The following is a 22,286-nucleotide window of genomic DNA, read 5'->3' as shown; positions in this document are numbered from 1 at the left end:
ACAAGGCTTTGCAGAGAACGTTTGCTTTCCTGGAGTTGCCTTTTTAAATAGTTAATTTGCTACTGGATCTTAAAATAAAATTTATATGTAAGGAAAAATTTCTTCTGTGGAATACAGCAACCCTAAATAACTCATTAACTTAGATTTTATTTTAAGAAATGTCTCTGCAAGACATATTTGTTTTAATAATATATGTTTTATTTCTGTCTTTTCTAGGGCAAAGAATTCATACTTTCAAAAAGGGGAGATACTTGCAGCAAAATAATACCCCTTTTGTTCAAAAATTTAGAGGAAATCTTGATTTTATGTATGTTTGTGTGGCCTCTGAACTTATATTTTAAAAGATTTTGTAATTATAATGAAGTTGAATTTATTAATGTAATCTTGTAAATGTATTTTACCATATACATTTTAAAATGTATATACAATGTATTTGTATATATATGCTGTCTATATGTGTAAATATGTATACATATAGTTTTTGTGTGTGAATATTATATATATAAAGATATATAGCAATAAGTATATGTTTACAAAACAAGTGATGCACAGTGCAATTGCTCAACGCCTGCTGACTGATGCCCAGCAAGCTCCCAAGCAGCAGCTGCCTCTCTGGCCAGCTCTCCCCAATTCTATGGTTTTGCATGATGTCATATGGTATGGAGGATCTCTCTTAGCTAGTTTAGCTGTCCTGGTTCTGTCCTGTCCCAGCAATTTGTGCACCCTTGCTGTCAGGCCTCCATGAGAAGCTGAAGTATCCTTGTTCAGTGGTGCTCAGCAACAACTAAAGCATCCGTGTATTATCAGCACTGCTCTTCTTCAAAAGCCAAAATATAGCATCATACCAGCCACCATTAAGAAAAGCAATTCTGTTCCAGCTCAGATCAGTACACCAAAGCCAACTAAGAATAAATAGGAATAATAATATAGATGTTGAAGGAATGAGTGCTGTAACAATTCTAACAACTAAAAGCTTCTTTGCCTAACATTGCACAGAATGGCTTGGATTGGAAGGGACCTTAAAGACCATCTAATACCAACATCCCTGCTGTGGGCTACTAGGTCCTACTAGGTCAGTTTACATAGGGCCCCATCCACATTGAAAAAATGTGATTCCTTTGCTGTTAGTTGGAATTTTCCCATTGAATTTTGTGATGTTCAGACATTATTCACAACTTGTATTCATGAAACTGCATGAATAGACTTCTAATAGCTGCTTTTGTACCCAACATTAAAAAAAAAAAGTCCAGCTTATTGTTGGATCTTGCATATGGTGGTGGGAACAAGAGAACATCCTTTTAAGTTTCTCTTAAAGAATAAAATTTTGGGTAAAATGTTGTTTTGGAGAAGGTCCTTCCTTTAGAATGTTGCTCTAAAATTTCACTTTGCATTTCTGTTATAAATTTTATGTTAAAATAGTTCTTTTTAAAATTTATTTATTATAATTATGCTCATCTTCAAATTACTTTCATGTTCAAATAGTATAACTCTCTAGGGGAAAAAAAATTGTATTGAAGAATTTCACTGGAACAGGTATGGATGCACACCTTCAGAGTTAAGGCAACAAGAAATCTATTAGAGGAACCGACCTGCTCTATACTGGAGCTTGTGAGATAGCGTTGTGGTTGGCATTCTGGGCTTGGGAAATTTTTAGATCTCACTAGAAACAATTATTTAGTAATATCTACTTGTATAGGAAAAGGTACCTTACATTCTGATTGTAAATTTTATCAGCTGTATCATCAAAAAGGTTATTTGATGTTAGATCATCTTATTGATTGCATTTTGTTTTTTTTCCTTCCTCACAAATTTTATTGCTTACTGTCATTTTGCGAACAGTTTAGAATTCATTAATTTTTACTTTGTTCCCAGCTGATATTTTTCTTTTTTGAAAAGTTGAAATTATTCCTTGGCCTTTAAATTCACACAGAAGGAATCATTTTTGCTTTACTGGTAATTCATATTGGTTTCTGGCTCCTGCTTTCTCTTCAGCATGAACTAATTCAGTCTGCATTGAGAAAATTCTGTTGCTATTCAGACACTTGGCATTTTCAGATGTATTTCCTTGTTTATTGAATAGAAAACAGTCTAGATTAAATTCCTGGCTTCAGCCCTGGAAATTAGGTAAAGTGTGAACCTGAATCTGCATTTCTGACATAAGCACACCTGAGCACTGAAGTAGCGCAAACTAGGAAAAGAATATCCACTTCTTCAAAAATCATCAGGAAGTTATTAAATTACTAATTTAAAAAAGCGATCTGTTTGCACCTGTGGAAATGATTAAAATCCTTTCAAAATGTAATTTTGAAGTTTTTTTTCCTACCAAAGAAAGTGAACAGGAAATTGTTGAGTACTCCATTATTGCTACTCTTCAATATCTTTCTAATTAATTATTTCTATGAAATACATTTTTCTTTGTTTCACGCATCACCGATTGCAGTGCATCTAAAATGCACTGAAGGCAGTAGTTCTCTTTAAATCATTTCTTAGGCTGTGTGTAATAAGCAAGAGGAAAGAGATAGGTAAAATAAATAAATGATTTGTCAACTCATGGCCTTAGCTTCAGGACAATGTTCTGACTCTAGAAGAATGGTTTATCAGAACTGATACTTCTGCTTTCTAGTTTCCTCTATGCATGTCAGAGTTAAAGAAATAAACTGAGGTGGTGTCCACCGCCTGCTCTCCAGGTTTTCTGGTTTTGTCTCTGCTGAGAATTGCTGTTAGCCTTGAATTTCTTTGGTGTATTGTCACAAATAGTTGCCTTGCTGTGTTTTCTACCCCCTCTGAAAGCTCCATGAGATTAGAGATCACGTGCTACCTTAGCTTAATGTTCCTGGCCTTTTTCAGATGATTGACACTGCTGAACGATTACAGCAAAGCAGCAATTATCCACTAGCTGCGTTATGCTCATTTCAAGGAGAAAATATATGTTATTTGAGATGAGTAATCTGGACTATGTCTTTCTGCTGAGTAAATGTGGGAGACCTGCCTGTAGTGAGTCATGTCTCCTTTCCCTTTTGTTTTGTTTTGTGATACTGTCTTCATGTTTCCCCTGTGCTCTCCTTCTGAATGCTTAACTGTGCTCAGAATTCGCTAGCCCACATAGCTAAGGGAACTAAATCCCCTGGGCTTGATCAGCAACATTCCTCAGGCTCAAAGCACAGAGATGATGGCAGGCATGGCAAGATGTACTTTCTCATTTATTAAAAAAAAAAAGGGGGAGGGGGGGGGGAGAAAAAATGAAAACACCCTAAGCTAACAATGATGTATTTATAATATGAGCACATAAAATTGCATAGAAATTTTGAAGTCTAGCTTCTGTAATGCTTTCTTGTGTCTTTTTTTAAATTTTTTTTTTCCAGTCTTTTTTTTCCTTCTCCCTTCAGTAAATTTCCCCCAAGAATTCTGTCAAGGTTTGGCTCATAAATAGAAATGAGTTTTGTGAAGTTCCTTCACACACAAGGCAAGCAGTGACTTTACCAAATGTTGAATGCTAAGAGATCTGTGTGTCTCAATATTATTGTTATGGAAGATATTTTACAGAACATCTATCTTCCTTTAATCAAAATTCACACACAGAGATGCAATTTTTTTTTCTTCTAAATCTGGCACTATATCATGTGGACTCCAAAACTGGGATTTTGTCCTGTATCAAGAGGTGGTATATCTGGGGCTCTACACCATCTTTATTGTAATTAATAATATTACAGCAACTAATATTACGTGATTGCAATTATAGTAATTATTATAATCATTAATAATTAATAATAGCATAGTTATTAATATTCTTGTTTTGCCACAGCCTCTTCTTCAAAGGTAACCCTTTTTTTATTTATAGGTCATCGAACATTGTTCATTGGCGTTCACGTGCCACTGGGTGGAAGAAAAAGTCACAGGCGCCATAGGCACCGTGGACATAAACACAGAAAAAGAGACAGAGAACGAGATTCAGGATTAGAAGATGGGAGAGAGTCTCCTCCTTTTGGTAAGTTAGATTTTACTTTTGCATAGGTCTTTTTGCAGTAAACATCAGTACAACCATGCAAGGTGTGTCCCCCTGTTATGGTTGTGACAGGTCTGAAAGCAGGGTTTTGGAAAACACACCAGAGCCTCTCTGGTCTCTGCTGAAAAGCCAAGGTTTGTTCCTCTAATGAATGGCAGTAGCCAGGGGTGGTCAGTCACAAGAAACCTCACTAATCCTTCTATGCATGTCACAGTTAAAGAAATAAACTGAGGTGGTGTCCACAGCCTGCTCTCCAGGTTTTCTGGTTTTGTCTCTGCTGAGAATTGCTGTTAGCCTTGAATTTCTTTGGTGTATCCCTAATCCCTACAACTGTAGAAGACTGTTCATAACTGTTTATAGAAAGGTAGATTGCCATGACCGCCAAGAGTGTGTAAGTGCTTTATGGCACCAGTAGGGCTCCATGAAATCTCTGGAATGTTTGCACCTAAAAAATAACATAGAGGAGTTGCGGTTCTTTACAGTTAGTTTTGTAATACTGCTGATGTCAATGAATCTTTAATGCTTTAAGATAAACTGTCATCTAGATTGTGTTTGACTTTTTCCTTAGATAGTACCATAAGGTGCTATTCTGAGACAAGTCTACTAAGGACTGGAAAGCAAATCAGGAAAAGTATCTTTTAATGAACAAATCTTACAAGTGATATTGAAATTTTAAAACTTACAGATTTTTAAATAAAAAAGTGCCTTACATAGAATAGGGAAAAAAAAGTTGTAATGAGTAGATGAAGTAAGCTCTGTCTAAGGATAAATTAGAATATTCTTTGCTCTTCACAGATAAAAAGTGCATGTGCTGAAATGTCCAAGGTTATAATAAGAGCTGAAATTTAATGGAAGCATGTATAGGAAACTAGTTGTCAGTGTGCAAGAGAATGTTTTTAAATCATTAGGGAAATGTAGCAATGTAATTTCAGGTCACAGAATACTAATTATGAGACAAACTGAAGTTTGTATTATGTAATCAACTTGCTTTGAAGCACATAGATTTTAAAGGCTGGTAGTTAAGTGTACAGTAAACACCTTGAAATGCTCAAATATTTCACAGTCCTGAAAATGAATGAGAAAGTAAAGTCTTTTTCAAATTGGCTGAATTGTTTCCATCTGGAATGCATTTCAAATGTACGAAGACTTTACATTGCATTAAAATCAGTTGCTTGGAAAAGCACAAAAGGTCATAAATTACTAAAATGGTTTTCAGAAGGAATATGCATATATATATATATATATATATATATATATATATATATATATATATATATATATAAAATGTCAGATTCAAGAGAAACAATTGAAATTTACATTAGCCAAGAAATGAGATGTCTCAAGCTATGAAGCAGTGTCTTCTATTGAGTAATCTGGTTTTATTTAAGTGCCAGTAAGTGACACATTTTGGCAGAAAACTTAACTCTTTTTTTTCTTTGAACTTCTAGAGTCCTAGGCCTGTGTCCTTCCTAATGTTGAAAGCAAAAATAAACTGAGATGGCTCAGTTGAATAGTATTTGACAGCATGCAAATAATAATATGCATTCTTGAATACAATTATTTTTAAACTGAAAATTAGCCTGTATTCTGGGGAGCTCCAAGAGTGGAATGGCAGTAATTTATATATACATGCATACATATCTATCTATCTATCTATCTATCTATCTATCTATCTATCTATCTATCTATGGTTGTGAAGGGCATAAGTAAGTTAGTGAGGTTGTCTGCAGGTGTACTTGTTTGAAATAACTGTAAAACTGCACATTTGTAAGTCAAATTTTACAATGTAATTATGACTGCCATGTAGAGGGTGTGTAGGCCATGGTGCTTAAAATTTTTACTTTTTTAATGACCAGGATAGAAAAGATATAGGTCAGAAAATCTTGATCTTCTCCAGAGCCTGAAAGCTAAAGATATTATTTGGAATGCTTAAGTGATTACAATAATCTTTCTAAGAGAGCTAACAGCAGAACGATTAAATGCTAGTAAAAATCTAAAAATATCCAGTTTTTACCTTTAAACAATATCTAAGTAGCAAAATTTGAGAATCCTTCCCCTCAGTTATCAAGGCCCCTGGAACCAACCTTTGACTAAGCTTTGACATTTGCCCATTCAGGCATATATGTGGCACCACATAGACAACATCAAAAGAGATTTGCCTTCGTAAGACTTAAAATCATATAACATTTTAGGGGTTAAGTACAGTCAGAGCAGGCAGACAAAACTGTTCAGGGATTAATGGTAGTCTGCATCTTCATTCCTGTTTTTTCTGAGGATTTTTCTTACAGGAATTATAGCAGCTTGTTGTGCTAAAACCTAGATAGAGAAAAAAATACATATATATATATATATACACACACACACACACGTATATATATGTGTGTGTGTATATATAGGTATAATTTATTTTCTGAGAGGGAGTGAAGGATATTTCTCTCGCTAAATCTGCATCCACTAAACCTCAGTAATGCTTCGTATCTTTTATTGCCCATGGCCACAAAGTTATAACATTATCCAGGGACTCAAGGAAATTGCAAAAAAGACAAATGCACTTCCTTCTCTCAACGCATAACTTGGCATGATGGCCAGTGCTACCTAAGAGAACAGATCTGAAATAATCCCTTAATTTATTAATCATTTGACTTAATCAAACATACAGAAATGCTTTGCTGCCTCTCATCATAGTTCGCTTTTAGCACATGTCTGCTGGGTAGTATAAGGCTGCATTTTGGGGAATTTTGGGGGGGAGGATCGTTAAGAAGAAGCATTTCAACAAGCAGGTGCAAGAAGAAAGAGGAAAAAAAAAGCACTGTGAGACTGGCTTATAGAAATAGTGCTTCAAAGTAAGTCAGAAAAATACAGGATGATTTTTACGATACAAGAGAATAAATTAGCAATGTTTTGAAGTTGCAGAGTATCAAAGGGAGGTATAATAAAATCCAAGGGTGTGAGAAATGAATAATACAGGTGCTGGAATAATAAAGGCCTGAAATATTCAGACATGAGGTGCTCCAGACTACCGTTCACTAAGTATGAGATAAAGCATTTTTTTCTGTGTGGTGGGTCATAATTTATAGCTACGTAAATTATAATTTCATCTATGAAGTTTCATTAGGAGTTGCATGCACATGGTGCCATCATGGCTGTACAGGCCACCTGTCAGAAAAAACAGGTGCCCACCTGGTTTCTATTTAGTGAGAAACAACGCTTTAAATTCCTTGTATCAACATGGCTCTAAAACACCTGTGTTCAGTGTAAATGCCTGCAGTTGGAAGATTTTCAGTAATCCCTTTGAATTGTGGCTGAGAAAGCTGTACCAGCTACTTTCTGAGAGATTGTTTCTGCAGATCATAGTTTTTAATAATTTTTTTTAGAACATTTGGATGGCAACTCACAAGCTTTTCTGGAAAAGAAACGAAATTATTTATCTCCGACTGTTACTTTTCAAGAATAACCAAGATATTCTCAATATGAAGTCTCGGAGTTTGTAGACCAAATAAAATGTAGATTATGTAGTTAGTGGAGTAAAAAGGAGTGAGCCCTGTCACCTGGGGGTGCAGAATACTTATATTTATTATTTTTTCTCTACGTCTGTGTCTCACTGCCTTTCTGTTCCCTCCTGATGGGATTAGTTTGTCCAAGTTGTTTCCATTTGCTCTAAGGATGCGTCTTTGTCTAATTTTCACATTACGTGGCTTGCTCATGGAAAGGTTTTTTGGGTGTAAAAATTGTAAGCTAAGCAACTACAAAATCATGATTTTGACTATCTCACCTCATAATTTATCGAAAGAATAGAGAAATGCAGTGAAATTATCCACTCTAGCTTAAGTACAATAATGCTGTTTGCTCTGCTGAAGAGGGCTATTGTTACAGCTGAAACACAGCTGTTGTAATTAAGGTTCCAGTTTCATGCTGGCATGAAGCTCCTGTACACCACTTTCCTTGTGGTGCAAATATAATGGCTGTTCTGTGAATTAAATTAAGGAATTGATTCAGGTTAAAACTAATTGGGCAAAAAAAATTGTCTCTAGCCTAGAGCAGCTTGTTGGTGCTCTTTGTTGAGAGGGTAATGGGGGCCATCCCCATCAGGCTACAGGGCCACAACCTAAGTGGGGCCAACACTGCTGATTGAGATGGTAGTGAAAAGACAGTGCAGGTTACCCCTTGGCTAGCAGGTTTTTGCTTGTTTGCTATGCAGATGAATTTTACTGGCAATTTTCAGTGTTTCCAATTTGAAAATGGGGTAGAATAACAAGACACCAGCTCTGTAGTGTGTCCTTAAGGACAGGTTTAATGAGGGTAAAGTGAATGCAACTGTGAAGGTCTGGGGGGGGGGGGTTTCATTTTAGCCTCCTGTGGTGTTCTCTAGAGGTGCAGATGCTGGTGGGACTGGTGCAAGTTCTGCTTTGCTATCTTGAAAACTAGCTTTAATAATTCTCTAGTTTTAAAGGGACTTAAGCTACTCATGATAGTAGATGTGGCAAGGGAAGCTGAGCAGCCTTGGAAGTTAGATGAACAGAGGACTGTATGCAGGTTTTAGGAAAAGTGTTCTGAAGGTAAGACCAGCAAAAACTTGAATTGCAAAGGGGGATTTCTCTTAGTAGAGAGGCTTGTGGAAAAGTGTAATCAGAGAACTTAGCTGATTATGTTAAGTAGCTCATCTTAAACCTCAAAGGGGTGTTAATCAGGAAAATATTTATTTATAAACAGTACAGCTGTTAGGAGAATTGCCCTCCTCTTAACTGTGCTTTGTCTGCTGAAGGGTGAACTTGGAAGCCTGAATATCTAGACAGCTGTGGAACAGATTGCAGTAAATGTGGATTAGAATAGTGTATTGTAACTGCAGTTTCAAGAGTTGGGTAAAAGAAGAGAAATAGAAGCTTGGGGATTGTCCATGTTGTGAGACGCAAAAGATACAGTTATTTGTCGTAATCCTGGGGTAATGGAAACAATTCAAGTGAGGAAAATGTGGAGTCTACTGAAAACGGGAACAAGGTTATATTTTATCCCATCCTAACAGATAGTTTCTAAGGTCTTTGAAGTGATTTTCAGAAGTGTACTGTATGTCTGTTTACTAATTTGTGCATACTTTAGTGATATAAACTTTTTTTTTTAAATCATATTTCTAATTAAAAAAATAATTACCACTCCAGTTGCTAATTGCTGAGCTGAAGGGCAAAGTTTCATCTGCACAGGATGGAGGTGGGGGGAGAACCCATACCCACCACATTCTTGGTGAGCACAAACATGAGGGCAATGAATGTTTATGTGAAGTGATCATTTCTGTGATCTGTTGAATTGTTCACATCGCTTCCTTTTCTCTTGAAGAAAATTTTTACTGATGTCAGCTAGGTTAAGCTAGTTCACACCCTGCCTACAGCCTGTCCTATGCAGTATGCAGTGAGCAATCAGAAACAGATTATTTAGTGTTAATGTACTAGAGCATGAGGTAGGAAATAAATGTTTTCTATGATGCTTGCTATCTTTTGCAAAATTCTTTGATGTAAATTATATTTTAATGTTTAATATGTTTTCTAATTTAGAAAGTATTAGCCTACTTATACTGACCTTAAATTCAGGCTCCCAGTAGTATTAGAAATGAAGAATCCTTTTCTGTCAATTGAGGTTAAAGAACAGATATTATCAGAAATAAGTTTGTGTTTGTTTTTTTTTTGTTGTTGTTGTTTTGTTTGTTTGTTTTTGTATCATTCTTTGATTTCCTCAGAGTATAGAACAAAACTTTGATTAGGTCACCTAGGAATGTGTCCAGGTGGGTGCTGAATATGTTCCAGAGAAGGAGATCCCACAGCCTCTCTGTGCAGCCTGTTCCAATGCTCTGTTACCCTTACCATGAAGTTTTTTATCATATTTATATGGAATCTTTGCATATCTGTGGGATCTCTTCCTTTCTTCAGTACTGCATTCCAGTTTGCCTTTGTCCTTTTTACAACAGCATATCTGCCAGATCTTAATGTCTATCCTTTTGATGGTTCGATGAAGACAGGGAGCTTTAAAACTGTAATTGTTAAGTTTTCATTTGGGCAATGAATTTGAGGCATCAGAGGTAGTGTGGGTGTCTGTGTGAGTGCTGCATGGGTGATGTGAGCATTAGCTCAATGTGTAACACTGGGTTTGGCAGTAGACTCCCATGAGCTTCTGTAGCCACAGCAAATAGAAAACTGCTTCAGCTTTTCCTGACTGAGATGGCTCAGCCAATTGTGGTATTGACAGTAGTCCTGCTCCTGTAATTCAGCAGACTGCTTTCTGCCCGGTCCCAGCTGGTCCTGGAGGATTTTCTGAGCTAGTGAGATGAGCCATTTACTTGGAGTAATCATCAGCTGCTTATTGTGCAACTTAAAACTCACATTGCTTCTGATTTATCTGCACTCTACTATAAAACAACTGCAGTAATAGAAATAGTGATCAAACAAATCTCATTCATTTATTTTTTTTAGCCCGGTCTAGGTTACTTTCATCACTTTTAAGAAATAGAGTTAATAAAATGAAGATTTTTTGCTTGTTTGTTTTTTGTTTTTCAAGCTGGCATTACTACTTGAAGTGGAAATAGATGTGGACGTGTTCAAACCAGTTTCTGTTTTCCTTGACTTGAAAAACTGAGTGTCCTGTTTTGCAAATATTGTGCTTTGGAATGAGGATTAAGTTATCACAGTTTGACAGTCAGCAATTGAGGTATTCTTTCATAGTGGTTTTGAATCACACGTTACTTGTTTTCTATATAACACATTAATGACATATTTGATATTTATTTCTCCTATGAATAAAAGCCAAATCTGTCTGGCATTGCTTGCACGTGTGATCCTGTTAACACAGTATTATAAGCAGAACCATCAGATCTATTTTTTTATTTTTTTTTTAAATTCTGTTAGGGTTTTGTCCTTGAAATAAAATTACTGTATTTCAACTAAAACTGTGTGTGTGTATATACATATAAAGATATATATATATATATATAGATAGATAGATAGATACATATATGTGTATCTATATATATATATATATATATATGTATTCAGAAGCAAGTGCAAGTAGCAGAAATGGTATCCAGAATCTTGCAGCTGTTTTCACTGGTGTAGTGACAAATAAAAAGGGAACTTATTGCATTTTTTGTCCTATATGCAGATGCATTACTGATATCAATTGACTTGTTAATCAACAGTCAGCTAGAGAGGAGGCTTAGAGCAAACTTTACAGTTTTGTTGTTGTTTTTTACCTGACTTCAGAAATCCCGTTTTCCTTCACATTTTGAAAGCATGTATTTGTATGAATACGAAAGCTATCATAAGGTGGTAGCCATCTTATGACAGGAGGTGTCTCTGCCTGTAGCAGTGGGGTTGGAGCTAGGTGATCTTAAAGGTCCCTTTCAACTCAAACAGTTCTATGGTTCTGTAATCCTATAAAACTGGATCTCTGCCGTACTACGCTAATTTATTACTTAACAGCTCTTGCTGTTAATCACTGAATCAGTTCTTGGTGTTGATTTTACCATGAGTACGGGATGTTCTTGGCAGTGCGTGTTCTCATATTCTCACTCAGTCCAACTCTTTCCCAAAGTAGGTTGTTTTCCATGATCTATTAGTAGTCATGTGTGCTTGTCCTTTCTAAGCAGATATCATTGAATTTTTTTTCTTTCTGGGGAAGAGTGTTAACAAATTGCACAGTTCTTGACCAGAATGCACTTCCTGTTCTCAGATCACACCCTGCTGTGTGTATTTGCTTTATTGTTCTGTAAGAACGTACCAATGTGTGAATATGAGGGTCATAATTTAACAAAAAAGTAGGTAGAGAGAGATTGGAAAAGGGTCTAGAATAAAAGCAAGCTTGAAATGTTGTTAAAGAAAAAAGGAGAGAAAAGAGCAGCAAGGGAAAGGTTGAAGTGAAAGTTACTTCTGTTCTTTTTTTGCCAAAAGTAGTTTCTTTCCTCTTAGTTGTTCCTCCTGCCACTCTGTTCCCTAAAGCTTTTAGTAGCTCTTCAGCCATCTCTTTGTTTACCTACTCTCCTGTATTTAATGCTGGGTTTCATTGTGAATTAATAAGTAGCCTTTAAAATTATTATTCTTCACTTATAACATTTGAGCTGAATAAACAAGTACATTGAAGTACTCTGTGAGTTCTAGAAATTTTCTGAGAAACGAGAAGGAAGAATAGTATGTCCTTGAAATACATGGAGTGTTCTGAAATGAAGGATTAGAGAAGCTGACTTTTGTTTCTTTCTCCTGCTAGGTAAAACAAAGAACACAAATATAGTCCACCAGATTTGTGAACAGCTATATCCTACAGATGCAGATTTACAATGTGGCAAAGTGTTTCTTTGTGACAATGGAGTAGATCACTTTAATCAGCTCTAAATATGCTGCCTCTTTTACTCTGAGATATTGTTCCAACTTCCACTAGTTTGTACTTCTCTACATCTTCTTCTGTCTTTAGATGATTTAATTAGCAGACTAGACCCTTACGGTAAATAGAGGTCTCAATTTGAAAATGTTTATGTATAAATATTAAAATGATGTTTTGTATGTAGCAGTAAGTGGTGTCAGAGAAAATGTCTGGATGTTATTGTGAAATTCTAGGTGTTTTCTTTCTCCGGGGAAAAAAATAGTGTTCTGGATCTGATATTTTTGTGTTTCTCCCAGATACTCCATCACAAAGAGTACAGTTTATTCTTGGAACAGAAGATGATGATGAAGAACACATTCCTCATGATCTCTTTACTGAGCTTGATGAGATTTGTTGGCGTGAAGGAGAGGATGCTGAGTGGAGGGAGACAGCAAGGTAAGTTTTCTCTTTTTTTCTTTTTAAATTTTCTACTGCAGTTGGTATACTGAGGAATAATTTCAAAGCTGTAGCAAGCTCAGGAACAGATTTTAGATGTCGAGCTTAAATAAAACCATAATTTCAATGCTTAGACTGCCAGATTTGTGAAATATAGGTCAAAATAATTATAAAGGGAAAAAATCAAAGCAAGCATACTGTATACATGATTTATGGATTCCTAGGTTTACTCATATTTTAGCTCTTTATTTTAATAGATTTTTGAATAATGCATTATTTTTGAATCCTCAAGAAACTGATAAAAGATTAAAGCAAGGAATAAGATAAATTTTGGAGCAGTAAAACCTTTACATGTTCTAGGTATCACTGAACAACTACTGTTCAATTACTGACTCAATGTTAGATTTTTTTTCTGCTAAATTAATGCAATAAGAACCGTTTAGATTGCATTTTTGCTGAAAAAAATGATTAGAGAGGAAATTTTGTTTTTGCATGCTTTCTTCCTCAGGCACCTAAATCATGGGAGCTTAGTTTCATTATCTTTCTTAGAAAATTAATTGCAACTTTCTCTGACAACATTTGGTGACATCATTCTTCAAAGCTGCCCAAAAATCAGTGGACTACATCTTTGGTGTCCTTAGGAGAAAAATAGAATTTAAATTTTCAGAAAGGTTTTGTGGGAAATTTTCCCCTTAGTTTTACTGAAAATTCCTACTTTCCAAGAGGAGCAGGCAGAATCTAAGTATAGAACTTTACATGTAGAAAATCCTCATTTGGGAATTGTACTGCAGAATGAGTGTAGTGGTGCTCCTGAATAATCTTATTGGTATTCAGAGAGGAAAATCTAATCAAAGTAGTAATCTGCAGTATTCTCATACTGATTAGAGATACGCAGGACCTCTTCTAAGAAGTGTATCAGCTTACATAGTGGGAAAACAAACAACAACCCGGTATCAGTGGCATATGTTATTTTTAACAGGGGAACAGCCAGCATTTTGGTTCAACTTAAAAATTTCCCCTGCAAATCACCAAAGAGATGTTTCTGGCAAATTGTAACCACTTTTAATGAAATGGCGATATCAAATACGGAAATAAAAATCATGGTGCTTTACCTGTGCAAGTAAAAGGGTGCAATATTTCATATTATAGAAAGCTGAAAGAAAACAAAACTAAATCCTTTATTCTGTTATTCTGTCAGGCGAACTGTATTATAAGAAACATAGCAACATTCTTCAAGAAAGAAGAAAACTAGTCTAAGCAAACTTGTGGCTGTTATTTGAGTTTCAGAGATATGCAAGACTTAGGACAAAATCTGGAGGAAAGCAACGGTAGACTTGGAACTAAATGGAAAACTGGTTAAAGTTCAGTGGTGTATCATCAAACTAACTTAATGATGCTATTCAATCAGATAATTGACAATTTTTATTTTTTGACAGGAGAAATAGTTGGTTTGATTTATTTAGTAAACCTTTCAATATGGCAATGAATGTATTACTCAAAGTCTATTTTATTGCAAAAAATTATGCTAATGGATAGGGAGCTAATTGAAGAGGTCAGGCTTAAGGATGAAATAGTGTGAAGGAAAGAGACAAGGTATAAAAAGAATTATTCCTATTAAATACATTTGTTCTTGAATGTGACAAAATAGGGTTATATTAAAACTCACTAAGAAATTTGCAGGCATTGTTGCTCTGGAAATAGATAAGCTTATCATACACAACACAATCGTAAAATGGTTTGCATTGGAAGTGACCTTTAAGATTATCTAGTTCCAGCTCCCTGCTATAGGTCTAGAGGGGAGGTATTCCTGCCAGGTTGATCAAAGTTCCATCCAGGCTGGCCTTGAATGCTTCCAGAATGTCAGAGTACAGTGATAATAATGAGATGATGTTTAATATGGAAATGAGAGAAGGGGTGGTGATATTCAGAATAAAGTGAGGTACCAATATTAAAAATAATAATAATAAAAATATTTTACCGTGCCTTACAAGCAGCGTTACCAATACACCTGTATTCAACTCTGTACAGGACATAGAATTGAACACTTACCTAGAATTATATATGCTGTTCTAAAGTACTATTTTGATACTGATGCTTGATCTGGGACTTGATTTGATTTGACTGATTATGATTTTCATAGCATGTTTCTAATCAAAACACTAGGTTTGTTGCTGTACTAGCCTTATAATAATTTGTCCATCTGTGTGAAAAATACCATTGGAAGTACTTGTATATTTTATTGTGCAGCTGTGTAGCTCCAGATTTACAAATTCAAATGAAAGTGAAATAGAGATTGTCTCTGTCCTTATTGTGTTTATTGGGACTGACATGACTTAGCAGTCCTAAATTCATTTTACTAAGGGCTGCTGAAACAAGGACTTGGATTGACTGAGATAATTAATTTGTATCTCTCTCTTTTTTGATTGATCAAAATTTCATGCGCAAATCAGCTTTAAAGGAAAAAAAAGTTTTGAGCAAACTCTTAAAAGTATTGGAGACATTTTGTTCTTGCTTGATCAAAATAGTAACATATCTAAGGGAGCTGTGGATAAGATTTGACTAAAGCTTGGTGTTCTTTATGTAAATGAGCTCTATTCCTATATCATTTGTTTGGAAGAATAAGTCATTTTGTAGACTTTCTTTCTCCTCTTACTGCAGATAGGAGACTCCTATCTGTTTGCAATTGTTCCATTTTTTCAATTCTTGATTAACAATTCTAATCAGCACAAGTGTTCCTGCAGATTAATTAGTGCATTACTATGCGCTACCTTTGCCTGCTTCACTCAAAGATCTAATTTAAGGTGCCCCATCCGTGGAATTAGTCACTGAAGAATATGAAATAACTTTGTTCTGTTGATATAGAGGGGGTAAAATATTTTTTCCCTGCATTTTCAAGCTAGAAGAAACAGATACAATTTAAAATTAAAAGCCAGTATTACTAATATAAGAGATGTAACAACTTTTGAATGTGGTCCAGCTGTACAATTTTGTAGAGAATGAATGATGTATAGTTTATACCCTGAAAAAGGAACACACTGAATCACAAGTCTGGCTTACTGGGGAGGTTTAGACTGGTTATAAGTAAAGGCCTTTTTAAGTTAACAGTAGTGAAACACTTGAATAAGTTGCCCAGACTAGACTGCCTTTAAAGGTCCCCTTCCACTGCAAATGATTCTATGATTTTGTGATTTTGAATGTACAGTAACACAGTTGAAAATTGCAGGTATTAGGAAAGCAATTCATGCTCAAATCTAGTTGTCGAACTGCTGGATCTCAATTATTTGCTCATGTGAAATGAAAATTTCAGGAGAATACCACTTCATTTCCAGACAAGGAGGAAAACAGACATTCTGGAACCAGGAGGAATATCTTTAGGCTTAAATTTTGATTAAGTTGCTTGGAAAATAAACCTCTGTCTCTAGTTTAGAAAGTGGATTGTTAATAGTAATGATAAGAAAATGAATGTCCTAGAAAAAAATCAGGATTATGAAGAAGTGGAAATACGTGTCCAAATGGACCAGAATTCTCAAAGGTGCTAGGTTAAAAAATAAATAAATAAATAAATAATCCTTACATTTGTCACCTCTTTGCTTTCGAGGTACTTATTTCCTTTTGGTTTAATATCTAGACAGCCTAGGCAAGGAAAATCTGGTGTGAAACTTGATACAGATTGTAAGGTGACCGTAATAACATTGAATCTTGAGTGGGCTGTAGGAGAATACACATTCCAGCTCTCTGCTGCAAATATAAATGACTATGAAATAGATTGTGTTGTAACTCACTCAACTTCATACTGTGTACTGGAATGGTGCTGTACATGTCTACGGTGGAGTGTTCACGCTTCTTTCTTTCTTTCTTTTTTTTTTTTTTTTTTTTTAAATCCTGAAAAAATTAGCGGAGGTGACTTTAGAAGACCTTTTATATACACAGAAATATATATGTTATATATTTCTTCCAAACTTGGGTGAAGGTCTTGGATTTGTCCCAGCAAATGTCAGAGAAACTAAATCTCATTATCAGTATACCTGTTCTAGACTTTACAAACATAAGAAAACAATAGAAATTAAACCATTCTATATCATCGGACCCCCTGAATTAGGTAGTTACTATCCAGAAGATATGTTTCAAGCACAAGAATATGTGGCATGCGATTTCAGAATATATGCGGGGTTAACATTATTTTCTGGGATATCATAAACTGCTTTATTTCTTAATTATATCAATTTAAGCGGGCAAACTGTAGAAGTGAGTATATATATTTGGCTATGAGTTGAAATGTGGAAAATTGTCACACTTGGGATCCATTCCTTAATTTGAATTTCAAAGTCATATCTACCCTTAAATATTGTACGTGAGTTCAGAGGGTTGTTGAAATGTTTACTGTAGTCTTAATACCCACTTGAACAGGTGTGATTGACTGTAAGATTAGGGATTTTTATTATTTTTTTTAATTAGTAATATCCAAGTACGAATATCTTATAAAACTGTTAAAGGCATAAGAAATGTGGACAAAAAATGGAGGGAGATGATGTGAAGGCAAAGCCATAGATAATTGCCTCCTAAGACACTGTAAAATAATTCATTGTTTTTGGGATGTTATGGCCACAATACGTCTAGCAGATTTTTAGGTTAGAAACATGGGCACTATGAGTAAACTAGAAGCTGCCTTTCCTTATGAAGTTCAAATGTAGCTGCAACATGAGTGGGAAAAAAAAATTACTCTTTGTTATTTTTCCACTCTCTCCTTTGAAAATTTCATGGCTTCCTGTGGCTCATCTCTTCTAAATCATGGCTTTGAATGTGGTAACAGTGGGGAATTAATGTATGTTTAATGTCTTGATGTTGCTTTTGAAAATCCTAGTGGAAAAACCTCATTTGCATACATGTATTAGAAACTTAATTTTAAATTCATTATATAGCTCTCTGGGTAGGGAAGGCAAACTTTTTTGTTTGCTGTGACCTTTTTGGTGTTTCTCTGATGGAATGAAAACAAGGAAGAAAATAACCCAACTGGATTTGGAGGGAGAAGAGAGAGATTGCAGTGAAGGGAGATAATTGAAATGTAACAGAGAAAAGGGTCTCCAGGGCTAAGATTAGATGCGAAAGTGGGCTGATACAGAGGAAATGAGGGGAAGGAGTAGGGAGGGGAAATGTTCTAGGCACAGGAAACTGGAGATTTTACAGCAGAAAACTTAGAGGAAAAATTGGGGGGAAATGGTGATTTTTAAATGAAGGAGAAGTGATGGGAAGGCAAGCAGCTGGTGGAGTTAGAATCAGACAAGAGCATCAGTAAGGTAACAGAACTTCTGGTGATAAGTGGGTCACAGGAGTGGTGTCTAATTGCAGCTTAGCATCATAAGAGGAATAATCTTGTACACAGTGATGGCTACAAGGAGGAAAGTGCAGAATATTGGTACACAGACATATTTTGCATGTAGGAGCAGAATTAGGTGAGTGAGACAGGAATGGAAGATGACAGGTGTGTCTGCTGAGCTTTGAGGGGCTTGGTTACATTGGAAATTGCTTAGGTCTAGATGTCTTAAGGCTCTGTGCTTCCCTGAAGTCTGGAAATCTGTATGAAGGTGCTGTCAAGGTGTGAGGCTCTTTCTGACTTCCCTGTTGCTTAGTCCACATAAAATAAACAAGTGCTGTTGCTCTTGTCAAATAATAAAGGCTTCTTCTGTTGCTGCAGCTTTTCAAGGCTTGCCAGGCTGGCATGCTATGTTTCCATACAGCAGCATCTATGTAGGCTTGAAGGACTTAATAACTTCAATTTAAAACACTTCTGGACAAGTGAACATACTTTTCTGGGTTTTGTTTGTGTGTTTAGCATTCTCTTCATCTCTGTGACATGCTTAAGGGTGTTCTTGCAGTATATGTGGAAGTAATGTATTTCGTATTTCTTATGCACTGTTGTAAAATTGGTTATTTGGAGTTATAAAATTGGTTGCTTGCACAGGTGGTTGAAGTTTGAAGAAGATGTAGAAGATGGTGGGGAGAGGTGGAGCAAACCATATGTTGCCACACTGTCACTTCATAGCCTGTTTGAGCTGAGAAGCTGTATCCTGAATGGCACAGTTTTGTTGGACATGAGAGCTAACTCCATAGAAGAAATTGCAGGTATGTACTGATGCTGCATTTCATAGTTATGAAAATTAATTACAAGAATCAAGACACATGTGCGTACAAGAAAGTCTTGGTAATATTTTGCTCTATGTGTTAGAAACTAATCTAAAATCAAACAAAACCAGTGTGTTGTTTTGTGTTTTCAGTTTTTTTTTGCTATTTTCAGAGTCAATTTTTATGTAAGGGAGAGAATTAAAATGGAACAGAGCCCACTGAGAATATATTTCAGTAGAACAGATATATTCTTTACTCCTGCAATACCACATCACTTTGTGAATTATTCCTGTGCTAATTCCAACAAACTGAAGCTACTGTTACTCAAACTGCAGAGTCTAGCTTAAAAACAAACAAAACATAAAGGAAGGTACATGATAATTATACAACATGAAATCAGACTTGTTTAAAAAATATGTTTAAGTTAAGATGAGGTCAGAAATGGTATTTTTATGTGCAAGTTTTTCAACAAGTTCTGAGATGTGTTTTCTTTAGATATAGTTGAATGTGTTTTCAATGAATTTGGTAGGTCAAATTCTAGAGTTGTTGAGAACAGAAGAATCAAGCGAACGAGCTTGTGTGAGCCTTCTGTCCCAAAACTAAGAGAATGAAACTGAATGCCATTTCCTGTTTTCTTGGTATTTCCTATAAAGATGAATTAGTTACTGCATGAGGCTGGCAATACGTTCATTACTGTAATGGAGCAGGTTATGAGGGGTGGTATAGGACAGATGCGTAGTAGAGTCTCAGACAATCCTAAAACTTTGAAGGTGCTTGCTTGGCTCATTGAATGCAGTATTTGTTTTTCTCCCTTTCCAGAAAAAGCAGCTAATTTGAATTAGATTGTTTATAAATAATTTTGTTAGTAGAGAAGATGAAGTAAGTTTCCTTTAATTGATCGAGGCATAGGTAGTATGTGTATTATAAGTAAGTATAATGCAAATATATTCAAGAGGGTCATTAAAACCCATTATTAAAGTGACACTACACTGTGCTCTGATGTGCCCTGGATAGCTTCTAGTGCTGTATTCTTGATCCTGTTTAAGAATTTCTTTCCCTTCCATCAATGAAGACACAGAGCAAGGATCTACACTGTTTTATCACCTGAGTTCTCTAATTTCCTGTTTCTCTGCAGTTAGTGAGGGCTGGTCTCATGTTCATTGTGTTTATTGGACTCCAAATCCTACATAACAATATGGAGGATTATTTTATTTGTATAACTTGATTTATGTCTGTATTTTTATTTTTACCTTCTACCTTACTGGATTTCACAATTTTTCTGAAATGGATTTCACAATTTTTCTGAAAATTATACTGTATTTGTGAGTCATATATTTGGTATCTTATATAATTTATATATTGTATATATATATATATATATATATATATATATATATATATAGTATGGCATATGACAAGTATTAGTTTAGGCAATATTAAATACAGCTATATGTTAACAGAAAATGTAAATACCTTTTGTTGATTTAAAGATACCAAAGGCAGTGCAAAAAAACTTTCAGTTGCTCAAGACTATGAAGACAACCAATGATATGAAAGTTTGGGTAGGTGTAAGTTTAGTTATTTGGCTTAGTTATTTAATAGACCAGATAAGGGAGATATTGTTCAGTGGATTATATTTAACAGTGGAAGCAAAATTTGCTACTCTGTGCATTTGCCTTTCCCAAATTGTTTATGTCAAACTGATGCAAAATATTATAAATTCAAACCCGCAGAGACTTGTGTGGGTTTCTACTGTATGCTGAGATCTGGTTCTCACATGAATCATGGGCTGTGAATCAGAGCTGAAAATTTTTTCTTCTTAATGATAGCAGATAAACACGAAGGACAAAAAGCAGCTGATTGCATGAACAGAGGTATTTATCAGTATGCTGCTTAATGGTTTCCTTATTTTTCCAAAATCCAGAAGTGCTCAGATCAGCTGCTAGACTTTTTTTTTTTTTTTTTAATTACTGTTTACTTAAATAGTGCGCTAAGATTTTCAAGCTTGAGTTTGAGAATTTTTAATCCAAAAGTCACTCACCTACGTCTGTAGTCACTAAGATTCTTTCCAGAATTGTTTTTATTCATGCAGGGATTGTTGGAATAAAAACATAACTTTGGCAAAGTTGTCTATCTCCCATTTGGAAAATTCTATACGGTGAAATCAAAATAAATATATATTTATAGTCTCTTACTACCTGATGAGTTGTAGTCATGTTGGTTTTGCTTTGTTTTGCTTTTAGTTAATATGTCCAAGAACTCCAAGTTCCCACTACTAATTGTGGATTGAAATTCATAACAGGTGTAAGTTGTCCCTTGGTATAGAATTGGATGAGTTACTGTAATACTATTTTGAGTCAGTTTAGCTTTGAGGATATCTAAGTTTTTCTTTTTTGGCTAGAATTTTTTTTTTTTTTTTTTTTTTTTTTCCCTCTCTGAGAGGAAGCTTTAGATGACTTTCCTGAATTACTGCATGCATTTTAAACTCGTAAGCCCCTCACGCTGAGGCAGATGTTTGTGTATTTTGTTGGTTATTTTATTAGATCGGAGTGATAGGTATGCCTTTATGATAAAATGATAAAGTTTGCAAGGGGGTTTTGTAATTGAGAAAGGAATTTTTCCACTGCCAATTCAATTCTTAGCAAATTTTCAGCAGACTCTTAATGTGAGCAAATCATACTATAAATTACTCCTCTTCTGTCTTAAGTTTCTCTGAAAACTCTAAAAAGAGTTTTATCTTTCTTATAAATGACATTACTATTCTATTTGCTCTTGTCTGTTATTATTGTTTGTGTTGTAGTTTTCTTCCTCAAGCATGTTGCTTTGCAATTTCTTACTTTAATGCTATGTATGAGGTTCTTCTCTCCAGTATTAACAAAGTGTTACAAAGGCGCAAATTAGGCAGCATGGGTGTAAGGAATGATCTTAATGGTAGCAGTGGCAAGCATGCCATCATGACACAGACACATGTGCTAGATAAATTAGGAATGTGAGAATTCCATATAGATAGTCTGCTCTTTTTTTTTTTTTTTTTTTTTTTCTATATAAATTACTTCTGGAACTGAAGTTGGGGCAGGATCTCTCAGGAAATCTTTCCCCATCTCTTCTAATAAGTTGCTATTTCATGTCAGTAGTTGTCACAGATATAATCCTATGTATTGTGCTATGCAGTTGAAACATTTTTACACTGGAGTTGATATCTATTTGAACTGTGTATGACATTCCTGAATGTTAGAGTTGAAAGAAATGGTTCTGAGTCTTTTGGCTTCAACTGTTTTCAATGTTTCACTCCTTATATTAACCTCAGTTCTTGTGCTTCTGATTGACAGCTCAATAGTATGTTTGTTGTTGTTTAAAATTTCATCTGTTGATA

The 22,286-nt window shown here is 35.1% G+C and overlaps 1 protein-coding gene across 16 annotated transcripts in view; it reads left to right on the top strand.

Annotated features, from left to right (window-relative positions):
- The window catches only part of SLC4A10 (solute carrier family 4 member 10), a 139,184-nt gene that overhangs the window by 60,204 nt on the left and 56,694 nt on the right, over positions 1–22,286 (top strand). For all 16 annotated transcript variants that reach the window (XR_014948201.1, XR_014948200.1, XR_014948198.1 and 13 more), the window contains exons 3-5: positions 3,839–3,985; positions 12,655–12,793; positions 18,753–18,913. Coding sequence is in view for 10 of the 16 variants with exons in the window: in XM_085553011.1 (XP_085409137.1) it covers positions 3,839–3,985; positions 12,655–12,793; positions 18,753–18,913 (447 nt within the window). In the remaining 6 variants the exon portion in view is untranslated. The remainder of the gene's footprint in view (positions 1–3,838; positions 3,986–12,654; positions 12,794–18,752; positions 18,914–22,286) is intronic.

The sequence above is a fragment of the Coturnix japonica genome, chromosome 7 (assembly GCF_054131305.1).
Source record: "Coturnix japonica strain WE chromosome 7, WE-NBRP24, whole genome shotgun sequence".
NCBI lineage: Eukaryota > Metazoa > Chordata > Aves > Galliformes > Phasianidae > Coturnix > Coturnix japonica.
This window is presented reverse-complemented; position numbering and strand designations above follow the sequence as displayed.